The sequence below is a fragment of the Barbus barbus genome (genome assembly GCF_936440315.1).
Source record: "Barbus barbus genome assembly, chromosome: 2".
NCBI classification, from domain to species: Eukaryota; Metazoa; Chordata; class Actinopteri; order Cypriniformes; family Cyprinidae; genus Barbus; species Barbus barbus.
In genome coordinates, this window is record NC_136730.1 from 36,278,436 (window position 1) to 36,292,671 (window position 14,236).

Below are 14,236 nucleotides of genomic sequence, written 5' to 3' on the forward strand. Positions count from 1 at the left end.
GCAATAATCCAAAAGCTTAAATCCTATTTGTTTTTTGTCAAGGGAATCAGTGTGATGCTAACAACCTATAAAGTGATGTCATTATTCCCCCACTTTATAGGTCTATGTTGTTTATAACAAATGCCATTATAATTTGTTTTATTTTGTAATTGTATACATATATAATTTTATTGAATAATTTTTTAGCTTTTTCTGAATTTTCTTATTTTCTTCTGAATACTAGTATACTGGAAGTCGTGGCCTAATAGTTAGAGAGCCGGACTCGTAACCTAAAGATTGCGAGTTTGAGTCTCAGGTCCGGCAGGAATTGAAGTGAATGTCCAGCGCTCGCTCCACCCTCAATACCACGACTGAGGTGCCTTTCAGCAAGGCACCGAACCCCAAACTGCTCCCCAGGCGCCGCAACATAAATGGCTGCCCACTGCTCCGGGTGTGTGTTCACAGTGTGTGCACTTTGGATGGGTTAAATGCAGAGCACAAATTCTGAGTATGGGTAACCATACTTGGCCACGTCACATCACTTTCACTTTCAAAGGAATGTGTCTATATCTACTTGAGATCCGATCTTAATACCAGGTGTAAACAGGGCCCAGGAGAATGGTAACACATCAAAAAAGACTCCATTGGTGACCAGCAAACACCATTCCGACATGAACAACCACACACTGCAAACTGTACGGATTACATTTAACTCCACGTTAACTCCACAAGTAATACTTTCAAAAGGGTAAATATATACACCTCACTAGAGTAAATTATTTTACACAGAGTACAAAACTCTAGATTTAATTATTTATTACTCTTTGTAAATATAGTGAGAAGTGAAATATAGAAAATATGAAGTGAGATATCAGTCCCCTATGAGGAAGTATTGGTATAACTCTCCTTTTTAATGTGTATTGTATTGGTTTGTTTTGTGTGTTTGCTAATGAACCTTGAGTCTGGAAATAAAAGTTGAACATAGAACATATGTTACTGGCAGAGGTAAATGTATACCCAACATTAAGTATAAGGGGTATGTTAATTTTTGAATGTTTTTAACACCCTGGAAGAGATTGAATGAATTAATGAATAAAATTAGTAATTTCTATGCTTAGGCAATGCCATATTGCTATACATTGGTCAGCATATCCTTATTCTTATCAGCATGTGTGTGTGTGTTCAGTGTGTCAATGAATAGATTACAAAAAGATTCCAAAACAGCTGGATTTATTTCCCCCAAAATATATAGCACATAGGTCACAAAAATAGGTGATTTGAAGTGTTCACAAATACCTTATACATACTTTATATAAAAACACAACAATATAAAGGCCATTTTGCTCATATCTATATGTTGTTTGAAGATCATACATCTTAACAAAAAAACCCACAAGGTTTCAACATTAAAAACGGAGACATTTCTGCAAAGCCTCTCTGACTTGAAATGAGTGATGTTCAACAAAGCATACAGTTACAAAGTCGCAGGTAAACAAAGTACAGACCCTCAAACAAAATTATATCATTAATGTTACTGAACACGGGTATATCATCATTAAAATCTGAACATACAAGAAGGCCTGAGTGATATTGAGATGAGTCATGAAGTGATGCGATTTTTTGGGTAAAGTTCATAATCATGAAACCATTCTGAAATTGGGGCACAAATGGGTTAAGAGCATTACCTTTAATGTAGTTCATAACTTTAAAAACATTTCTCATCACCACTTCAAGCTTGGGTGGGATTCCTTTAAAGCTTCATGATGAATAAAACAATGATTCCAATCACTGTTTTGTCCTGCTGCATCCTTAACCCATTTGTGTCCAAATTTATCTGAATGGTTTCATGCATATAGTCATGTTAATCGTGTCGTATGTGAACATGTTCTGTATTTATTTATTTTATTAGATTTTTTTTGTCCTTGTAAATCGTATTTGAATGTGCGTATTTGAATGTTGCTTACACCTCTTCAATGTCAAAATAGATAGGAGGAGAATATTGTGTGCGTGCAATATATATATATATATATATACACTCACCTAAAGGATTATTAGGAACAACATACTAATACTGTCTTTGACCCCCTTTCGCCTTCAGAATTGCCTTAATTCTACGTGGCATTGATTCAGCAAGGTGCTGAAAGCATTCTTTAGAAATGTTGGCCCATATTGATAGGATAGCATCTTGCAGTTGATGGAGATTTGTGGGATGCACATCCAGGGCACGAAGCTCCCGTTCCACCACATCCCAAAGATGCTCTATTGGGTTGAGATCTGGTGACTGTGGGGGCCATTTTAGTACAGTGAACTCATTGTCATGTTCAAGAAACCAATTTGAAATGATTCGAGCATTGTGACATGGTGCATTATCCTGCTGGAAGTAGCCATCAGAGGATGGGTACATGGTGGTCATAAAGAGATGGACATGGTCAGAAACAATGCTCAGGTAGGCCGTGGCATTTAAACGATGCCCAATTGGCACTAAGGGACCTAAAGTGTGCCAAGAAAACATCCCCCACACCATTACACCACCACCACCAGCCTGCACAGTGGTAACAAGGCATGATGGATCCATGTTCTCATTCTGTTTACGCCAAATTCTGACTCTACCATCTGAATGTCTCAACAGAAATCGAGACTCATCAGACCAGGCAACATTTTTCCAGGCTTCAACCGTCCAATTTTGGTGAGCTTGTGCAAATTGTAGCCTCTTTTTCCTATTTGTAGTGGAGATGAGTGGTACCCGGTGGGGTCTTCCGCTGTTGTAGCCCATCCGCCTCAAGGTTGTGCGTGTTGTGGCTTCACAAATGCTTTGCTGCATACCTCGGTTGTAATGAGTGGGTATTTCAGTCAAAGTTGCTCTTCTATCAGCTTTAATCAGTCGGCCCATTCTCCTCTGACCTCTAGCATCAACAAGGCATTTTCGCCAACAGGACTGCCGCATACTGGATGTTTTTCCCTTTTCACACCATTCTTTGTAAACCCTAGAAATGGTTGTGCGTGAAAATCCCAGTAACTGAGCAGATTGTGAAATACTCAGACCGGCCCGTCTGGCACCAACAACCATGCCACGCTCAAAATTGCTTAAATCACCTTTCTTTCCCATTCTGACATTCAGTTTGGAGTTCAGGATATTGTCTTGACCAGGACCACACCCCTAAATGCATTGAAGCAACTGCTATGTGATTGGTTGATTAAATAATTGCATTAATGAGAAATTGAACAGGTGTTCCTAATAATCCTTTAGGTGAGTGTGTATATATATATATATATATATATATATATATATATATATATATATATATATATATATATATATATATATATATAATAATATTAGTTTTACACAATATTGATAATCAGTCTTACCTGGTCTGTGTATGATGAGTTATAATTAATATCATCAAATAATGTCATCGGATTAGCATGTCAGATATGTGAGGAAAAAAGTGAGGGAACATGAATATGTAGAACTGAAACATCCAGGGTCGTCATTGGTAGGGGCAACTTTTGTAATCATTGTTGATAAGAATACTGCATTACCATATGATTTGATTCAGCTAAAACTGGAACAGCCCATTTGCTGAAGCACCAGAGATCGGCACATGAAACTGATGCAAAGCTCCATGTGTTAATTTGTGAGGAGGAGCAGCAGTCCATCTCTTTGAAACTAGAGCTTTTACCTAAAGTCAAGTAGCCTATTGCATTTGCTTTTGGAGCATCTACTGACGTGGGCTGATGATTTTCAAAAGGTCAGCTACACATGCATCATTCTCCACTTACTAGATGAAGACTGGATCTTTTAGAGCAGGGTAATACCTGTGTTTTGCCATTTGACACAAAAACGGCTGAAAACATAAAAACAGTACTTTTTGAAACAGTTGGACTGTCAAATTGTTTGTTAGCGGTCAAGGTGCTAATGGAGAGACTGCTCTCAACAGCTGGAAACACAGAAGCTGTAATGCGCATGTTCTCAACACTGTGCTAAAACACTTTCAAGAAGGGAGGTGATGAAGAGAAAGATTCTTTACCACCTGTGAGAGCATGTATTAATAAAGTCACTGACAACATATTTTAAACATTCTGGTGTGCAGCTCCATCTGACATGTTTCTTCAAACATGAATGTGAGACTCGGTGGAACACTAAGTTTCACTAAGCTTCAATTCTGATTCTGGCAAAATATCAGTGCTGGTACTACTAGATCTTAGTGCTGCGTTTAAAAAAAAAAATAATTATCAGTGCTGCGTTTGACACTGTCGATCATAACATACTTCTAGAGAGACTGGAAAACTGGGTCGGGCTTTTTGGGATGGTACTCAAATAGTTCATTTCAGGTCATACTTAGAAGGGAGAGAGACTTATGCTCTCCTATACTCGCATAATAAACGCAAGTCCCACAAGGCTCAATTCTTGTACCACTCCTGTTTTGCCTGTATATGCTCCCACTAAGTCAAATAATGAGAAAGAACCAAATTGTCTATCACAGCTATGCTGATGATACTCAGATTTACCTAGCCTTATCTCCAAATGACTATAGCCCCATTGACTCCCTCTGCCAATGCATTGATGAAATTAACAGTTGGATGTGCCAGAACTTTCTTCAGTTAAACCAGGAGAAAACTGAAGTCATTGCATTTGGAAACAAAGATGAAGTTCTCAAGGTGAATGCATACCTTGACTCTAGGGGTCAAACAACTAAAAATCTTGGGGTGATTCTGGAGACAGACCTTAGTTTTAGTATTCATGTCAAAGCAGTAACTAAATCAGCATACTATCATCTCAAAAACATGCAAGAATTAGATGTTTTGTTTCCAGTCAAGACTTGGAGAAACTTGTTCATGTCTTTATCACTAGCAGGGTGGATTATTGTAACGGTCTCCTCACCGGCCTTCCAAAGAAGACAGCTGCAGCTCATTCAGAACGCTGCTGCCAGGATTCTGACTAGAACCAGAAAATCTGAGCATATCACACCAGTCCTCAGGTCCTTACACTGGCTTTCAGTTAAATTCAGGATTGATTTTAAAGTACTTTTACTCATTTATAAATCACTCAATGGCCTAGGACCTAAATACATTGCAGATATGCTCACTAAATATAAACCTAACAGACCACTCGGATCATTAGGATCGAGTCAGTTAGAAATACCAAGTGTTGACACAAAACAAGGGGAGTCCGCTTTTAGCTATGCCACCCGCAGTTGGAACCAGCTTCCAGAAGAGATCAGATGTGCTAAAACATTAGCCACATTTAAATCCAGACTCAACTGATTGTACTATGTATAATCATTTTTCTATTCTTAACAGTTTTAAATTCTTTTTACATAAATTGTGTCATTTTGAATAATAATAAAAAAAAAATGCATAAGTTGCACTTGCTCATTCACAGCTGGCTGCGGGGCCCTCCTTGACCTCCCTCTATACCCTCTTGGGACCGGAGTCTGGTGCTCAGAGCACTTCAGAAGGCCACATTTGAGTCCTTGCAGTCAATTGAGCCAAAGTTTCTTTCAATGAAAACTCTGCGCCTGGTTTCATTGACCTCCATCATGAGGGAAGGGGACTTGCATGTGTTTTCGGTCGACGAATCATGCCTAGAGTTTGGGCCATCTGACTCTCGGGTAACTCTGAGACTCCAGCCTGGCCATGTGCCCAAGATTCCTACTACCCCCTTCAGCGATAAGGTAGTGAACCTGCAAGCACTGCCCCCGGAGGAGGCAGACCCAGCTCTAGCTTTGTTCTGTCCTATCTGTGTTTTAAGATTGTACGTGGACCGGACACAAAACGTCAATATCTCAGAGCAGCTCTTTGTCTGTTATGAATGCCATCTCCAAGCAGAGGATGGCCCACTGGATAGTGGATGCCAATCGCCTTGGCGTATCAAGCACAATCAGGTTGTGAGCTCACTCAACCAGGAGTATTGCATCCCCCTGGCATTGACACACGGCGCCTCGCATACGGACATTTGTAGAGCTGAGGGCTGGGTGACCCCCAACACATTCGCTGTTGAGCCAGCATCCTCCTGTGTTCTCGCCTAAAATGGGTACAAGCACCGAGAGGCCCGGACTTAGTGTCTGCTTGCTATGTCACAAATTTTGATACTTGCTCCAGAGAGTTCCATATTGCAGACCCCGTTGAGCTCCTCCATTACCCTCAGCAGCCAGACGTGGCAGAGCGTCTGGCGCCAGGCCTTTACTCAATGTATCTGTGAGAACCTGTACGAGAATGTTGCAGTTGCAGATTGTACTTAACACAAATAGAAAGCAAACAAGTAGCATTAATAGTCATTTATTTTAGTTAACATTTGCTATGATACATTTCAACAGATTTATTTTATTATTATTGTAAAATAATGGAACATTAGGGTGATGATACATGCAACTTTAATTGCAACTTTAAGCAATATTGCCTGGCAACTTTGGTTAATGTTAGCATCCACAGGCAACCAGGTGAGACACAGGGCCTACTGTACAACAGATTTAAAGTATCCAGATAGAAATTTGTTACCCATTCTCAGTAAGAAAGTGCCCAAGCAACATTGCTCAAAATTAGCCTGGCAAAATTGCTCAAAAAGTTGCCCCGTGTTATCAGCCTTAGGTCATGAATATTGTCTCAAAAGTGATGGAAAATCATGGAAATTTATTGATACAAATGTGTACGAACACTGTACTTTGAGAGGAGAGGTTTCAAAAATGATCTCAAAAGCAGACTTTATTAATGATATAGACAGTAATGTAATGTAGACATCAACAGACATTTTACAAACCAATCTGAGAATTATTTTGAAGAGGAACAGTTTTTTCTACCACCAAAATCATGTCTGAACGTCAGCATTGTTCAGTCATTTTTAACATTTTAAAGTAGATCTGAGTAGATTGAGTAGATCTCTTAAATTCTAAAACTTCCTTAGTGTTAAAATTACGAAAAATTTGCTCCCTTTTCCACATATGACTGAATCTATTGTGTTCATGCATTTTACAGTATTTTCAAATTAAGGACTGTAAACTAGATTACTGGGACAGGTTATGTTTGTCTGTTTGTTTTGCACTTTACTGTTATATATATATTATATTTGTACATTAAATGCATTTATTGCATTAAATCATAAAACAGATGCCACCACAGAGCTGGATTTAGTTGATATTTTTACCTCAGTATCAGTCTTTTTTGGGGGTGTATATGTGTAAGATCCATTTTTTATTATTTCACATTTAAATTGTTAACCATCTAGACTGAAACTACTTGACAGCACCAGTTTCCAATGACACTTGTTTAAGCAATATCATTTTCTAGCCTATTTTAATATGTGAGGCAAGGCACAATTATGGCTCTGCTATTTTAATTGCATATCCATGCACTGACAGAATTAATAAAATATTATATTTTAAATAAAAATAGAACTAGTGCACAAGTTTACATATGGCCCAAGATGTATGTGACTGGATCTATCTAAATAAATATAACATTTGTAAAAGCCATGTGTTATTCCAGCCATTTTCTAAAATTATTAAAAAATAAATAAAATCAGAGGGCACTCTGTCAATAAAATACAATAACAAGTGGTCACAGGAGATGCAGTTGCGATGTGTAAATACAAGATGTGTATGCCAGTCTGTCTTGGCTGACCTGATCACTTGGGATGGATAAGCGTAAACAGGGCCAAAGGGATCTAATCTGGTCTTCAGGGAAGTGTAATAGGCCTGTGTCTAAAATCTAGGTCTTGTGTGTGGTGTGTGTGTGTGTGTGTGTGTGTATGTATATATAGATATGTAGTTAAGGCTCATTGATTTGTTCAAGGCTCTGTATGAGGTCTGCGTACATGCTGGAGTTCATATATCGTTGGTAGGAGTCTCGTTGCATGAGCATGTAGATCTGCTGTTGTGCCTCGTCAAACGTGCATGATGAGGGTTCCAGCATGTTCCTGCTGATAACTTCACGTGCGTGTGAATCCAGACTTACCTATATATGCAAAGACAGATTTCCAGATGAAGTAATCATAGATAATTTATTCTAAGTGGTTCTGTTACAAAAATTGGTGAGCGGCCTTGCTGTATTACTTCTACCAGGTACACACGATGTTACTTCTACAAGTGTCACAAACTACCTAACAACGCAATAAACATTGTTAATACATACAGTATATCATGATTCAATACATCATGATGTATCATGATATAATTCATGATCATGAGAGCTCTTCTCTATAGAAATATGGCAGAGTTTTAGAGTTTGTACTTGACTAACTGGGACCCATGTCAGGAAGCAGACTGACTGGCTAAACAAACCGTCTGATAGCCACCTCATGTCACAGAAATCAGTTAATTCTCAGCACATAGACACTCTTTCACCTAGATATCACCCTATAGAGACTGTGTCTGTTCCCCGAACTAGAAAATCCAAAAAAAAAAACAAAAAAAAAAAACGTCCAAACCAATTTATGAGTAACAAATAAAAAATATATATAACAGAGAAACAAATGATAGAGCTTGGCTTACTGAATATCAGGTCCCTTTCTACGAAAGCACTTTTTGTAAATTATATGATCATTGATCATAACCTAGATGTGCTCTGTTTGACAGAAACCTGGCTAAAACCAGATGAATACATTACTTTAAACGAGTCTACCCCCCAAGATTAATGTTATAAAAATGAGCCGCGTCCAAAAGGGGGAGGTGTTGCTACAATTTATAGCAATATTCTCAGTATTTCTCAGAGGGCAGGTTTTAAGTATAACTCATTTGAAGTAATGGTGCTTCATATAACATTATCTAGAGAAACAAGTGTTAATGATAAATCTCCATGTGGTGTTTGTACTGGCTACTGTATACAGGCCACCAGGGCACCATACAGACTTTATTAAAGAATTTGCTGATTTTCTAACAGAGTTAGTGCTGGCTGCAGATCAATTCTTAATTGTTGGCAATTTTAATATCCACATTGATAATGAAAAAGGTGCATTAGGATCAGCATTCATAGACATTATGAACTCTATTGGGGTTAGACTACACATGTCAGGACCCACTCATTGCCGAAATCATACTCTAGATTTAATACTGTCACATGGAATTGATAATTGTGTTGAAATTATGCAGCAAAGCGATATCTCAGATCATTATCTAGTCTTGTGTAAACTCCATATAGCTAAAACTAAATTCTACTCCTTGTTACAAGTATGGTAGAACCATCACTTCTACCACAAAAAACTGCTTTGTAAGTAATCTTCCTGATTTATCTCAATTCCTCAGCATATCCAACAGTGCAGAAAAACTTGATAAATGTAACAGAATGGACTCTCTCTTTTCTAGCACTTTAGATATGGTTGCTCCTTTATGCTTAAGGAAGATTAAGGAAAAGAGTCCAACACTGTGGTATAATGAGCACACTCGCGCCCTAAAGAGAGCAGCACGGAAAATGGAGCGCGGCTGGAGGAAAACCAAACTAGAGGTATTTCGTATTGCTTGGCGGGAAAGTACCCTATTCTACAGAAAAGCATTAAAAGCTCTTTTAGAAGAAAATAAACATAACCCCAGGTATTTATTCAATACAGTGGCTAAATTAACAAAAAATAAAGCATCAACAGGTGTTGACATTTCCCAACAGCACAGCAGTAATGACTTTATGAACTATTTTACTTCCAAGATCGATACTATTAGAGATAAAATTGTAACCATACAGCCGTCAGCTACAGTATCGCTTCAGCTAGTGCACTATAGATCCTCTGAGGAACAATTCCACTCATTCTCTACTATAGGAGAGGAAGAATAGTATAAACTTGTTAAATCATCTAAACCAACAACATGTTAGATCTTATTCCATCTAAACTACTAAAAGAGGTGCTTCCAGAAGTCAAAGATCCTCTTTTGGCTATTATTAATTTGTCATTGTCGGATATGTACCCAAAATCTTCAAGTCGGCTGTTATTAAGCCTCTCATTAAAATCCACAACTTGACCCCAAATATCTAGTTAATTACAGACCGATCTCAAATCTCCCTTTTCTAGAAATACTAGAAAAGGTAGTATCCTCACAAATATGTTCCTTCTTAGAGAAAAATGCTATCTGGGAGGATTTCCAGTCAGGATTTAGACCATATCATAGTACTGAGACTGCACTCATTAGAGTTAGAAATGACCTGCTCTTCTCATCTGATTGTGGTTGTACCTCTCTATTAGTGCTACTGGATCGTAGCGCTGCGTTCGACACTATCGACCACAACATTCTTATAAATAGACTAGAAAACTTTGCTAGCATTATTGGAAGTGCATTAGCATGGTTCAAATCGTACTTATCTGACCGCCATCAATTCATAGCACTGAATGAAGTGGTATCATATCAATCACAAGTGCAGTATGGAGTAACTCAAGGCTCAGTACTAAGGTCGTTACTTTTCACGCTTTACATGTTACCCTTAGGAGATATCATCAAGAAACACGATGTTAGCTTTCACTTATGCTGATGATACTCAGCTCTATATTTCTTCGTGGCCTGGTGAAATACACCAAAATTGAGAAACTAATAGAATGCATAGTCGATATAAAAAAAAACTGGATGACAAGAAATTTCTTACTGCTAAATTCTGAAAAAATGAGTTATTATATAATAATTATGATTATTATGTTAATTATCAGACCTAAAACCCCCACATGTAATAACCTAGAACACTGTCTAACACTTGATGGCTGCTCTGTCAATTCTTCATCATCAGTCAGGAACCTCGGTGCATGTGCTATTTGATAGCAATCTTTCCTTTGGCTGCCACGTTTATAGCATTTGTAAAGCTGCATTTTCCATCTTAAAAATATATCTAAATTGAGACCTATGCTCTCAATGTCAAATGCAGAAATGTTAATTCATGCGTTTATGACCTCAAGGTTAGATTATTGTAATGCTTTATTGGGCAGTTGTTCTGCACGCTTAATAAACAAACACTAGATGGTCCAAAATGCAGCAGCTACAGTTCTTACTAGAACCAGGAAGTATGACCATATTAGCCCGGTTCTGTCAACACTGCACTGGCTCCCTATTATACATCGTATAGACTTTAAAATCTTGTTAATTACTTATAAAGCCTTGAAAGGTTTAGTTCCTCAGTACTTGAGTGAGCTCTTATCGCATTATAGTCCTTCACGTCCGGTGTGTTCTCAAAACTCTGGCCATTTGATAATACCTAGAATATCAAAATCAATTGCGGGCGGCAGATCCTTTTCCTATTTCGTGCCCAAACTCTGGAACCATCTACCCAACACTGTTTGGGAGGCAGACACACTCTACCAGTTTAAATCTAGATTGAAGACCCATCTCTTTAACCTGGCATACACAACACACTAATACGCTTCTAATATTCAGATCCGTTAAAGGATTGTTAGGTTGCATTAATTAGGTCAACCGGAACTGGGAACACTTCCCATAACACCTGATGTACTTGTTACATCGTAAGAAGGAGGGCATCTATGCTAATATTAGTCTGTTTCTTTCTTATTCCGAGATCACCATAGCCACCCGATCCAGTCCGTATGCAGATCAGATGGTGGATCAGCACCTAGAGATGACCTCTACAGCCCTGAACGTCATCGGAGACCAGGACACCTAGATGAGCCCCAGTGAAGACCTCGTCACCTAGACGGCCATGAGTCCTCTACACAATCTGACTTTGCTGCAGTTGGAATTGAACTGCTGGTTTTGTCTGGCCAGAGGAGAACTGGCCCCCCGACTGAGCCTGGAGGTTTCACCAGAGGTCTTCACGGGTCCAAAAATTCGTACCCGAACCCGAAGAGATCCGTAAATGTGCTGAACGACACCGACCCGGACCCGTATTTTTTATTTAAAAGTGGGACCCGAACCTGTGCAGATCCGAGAAAGGTTTCACTTTATTTTGATGGTCCCTTTAACACTGTTGATTATAAGTAACGTTGCACCTATATATCTCATATATCTCATAACAAGAGCTGATAAAATGTAAAATCTGTAACTTGAATTCAATGTAAGTCGCTTTGGATAAAAGCGTCTGCTAAATGCATAAATGTAAATGTAAATAACTCTCATTAGAGTGTTAGTAGAGTATTAGTAGACTGGTAGGGTTAGACATGTACTTGAAAAGTTACTTATAGTCAGTAGAATATCTGTTCCGAGAACATCACAATAAAGAGTTAGCAGATATTAATCAGACAGTCTACTAATACTCTAATGAGAGTTAGTTGACATGTAGGTGCAAAGTTACTTATTGTCAACAGATTGATCAAAAGGGACCATCAAAATAAAATGTTACCCCGAGAAATGCCTTAAATGTACTACCTGGACCCGACCATTATTCGAAAGTTGCACCCGAACCCAGCTGGGAAGAAACAGACCTGACTGCACCCGTTCCGATCGGCACATATTGCACAGCAAATGCTATTAAGTCAATAAACAAGTTGCAAAAAAACACAACAACAAAAAAACTTTTTGCCTTAACTACTGTTAACTACTGACTTCTCCCTGACTGTGATGCATACAATGCTCCTTGCCAATAAATTTCCATCCATGTTAGGCTATTCCTCTCTCTTGCCGACTGAAAGAGCCTTCTTAATCCACTCATTATTCCAGATTCAAAAGTCTACTTGCTGCCACGGTTGGAGATGGATGACTAATTGTATTTACGACTATGACTACGACTGTTGCATTTACCCTTTTGAACTACAATAACGATACTTTTTGTTGGTTGTACCCTAGTGAAAAAAAATAGTATACTTAAGTACAATTTATTTGTATGTACTTTAGTATAACTAAATATATTTGTGGCAGACTATAAATTGGTATACTTAAAGTCTGCTAAATTGGAACAACTAGTTTTGTACTAAATGCATTTTAGTTGTGCAAAAGCAGTGCCGAAGTTCAACTAAAGTTGTAATGAATATACTAGTTTGTGCTAAAGTGGAACTATTCCAAGTATACTTAAGTGCACTTTAAGTATACTCTTATTTAATTTTTGAAATGCAGAATTCATTCAGCATAAACTTCAAATGTATTTTGGTGACATTACAATTGCAATTCAAATACACTGTAACAGTATTGAACATACATTAATATTACACTAATAACAAACTGAGGTCATACTATCCCTTACTTTTAATGACTTTAAAATGCATTGCAATGGCATTCCAAGTATACTTGAAGTGTGCTATAGGCACAATTATTGTGTGCTTCTAATGCAATAAATTAACCTTCCTAAATAATAGCACAGCTTAAGAAACTTCCTTTTACTAACACCCTCAGCATACCAGCCAACTCAATTATCCAGAGAACATAAGCTTAACATTGGACCCAGACATTTGAACATTGACTGAGGGAATCACCACGGACTGGATTCGAACCACGTTCGCTGCCACACACGTGCGCTCGCTTTACCAGATGCACCAAAGCAGACATGCGCTGTGATAAACTGGTTACGTTGTAGTCTTTCTATACTGTTACAAATACTACTATAAGTAAACAGTTTTTTTCCATCAATGACGTCACAAATTATATGGACTTAAAGACTGCTAATCGCCGAAAAGTCTTAATATAGGGGGTGCATGGAAATAAACCTGAAACGACCTGTAGAACACGAAAGTGCATTAAACTTGAAGCTGTTAAAGTCAGCGGACAAAACATTAAATATCCTATAAACCGGAATGATCCTTGTTCACGCACTAAAACACTGACAGTTCTGTTAGTTGGTGGAAGAATATGAACGTACTGCTTGTTTCAGCGCATGCCGAAGGAATAAACCCATCCGTAACATCTCTGCCCATTGTCTCTGCACACTTCAACTCTCAATGCACTGCACAAATGTTAATATAAAATGCAATGAAATTTTTTGGAGGTTTGACGGTCTTGCTGTAGGCTACGCTTCGGATTTAGTGAAGTGAAGTGAAGTGACATTCAGCCAAGTATGGTGACCCATACTCGGAATTTGTGCTCTGCATTTAACCCATCCAACGTGCACACACACAGCAGTGAACACACACACACACTGTGAACATACACCCGGAGCAGTGGGTTTTATTTTATGCTGCAGCGCCCGGGGAGCAGTTGGGGGTTCGGTGCCTTGCTCAAGGGCACCTCAGTCGTAGTATTGAGGGTGGAGAGAGCGCTGGACATTCACTCCCCCACCTACAATTCCTGCCGGCCGGAGACTCGAACCCGCAACCTTTGGATTACAAGTCCAACTCTCTAACCATTAGGCCACGACTTTCTTTATATGTGACGTATTGAAATTGAAATTATTTTAATACGTTTTGTGACTT

The 14,236-nt window shown here is 38.5% G+C and overlaps 1 protein-coding gene across 1 annotated transcript in view; it reads right to left on the minus strand.

Moving 5' to 3' along the window:
• Positions 1-7,746: 7,746 nt before the first annotated feature.
• The window catches only part of LOC306881506 (regulator of G-protein signaling 20-like), a gene marked incomplete at both ends in the record, with an annotated part of 35,314 nt that continues 28,824 nt past the window's right edge, over positions 7,747-14,236 (minus strand). Inside the window, one exon of the mRNA XM_079435650.1 lies at positions 7,747-7,932. Coding sequence (XP_079291776.1) covers positions 7,747-7,932 — 186 coding nt within the window. The remainder of the gene's footprint in view (positions 7,933-14,236) is intronic.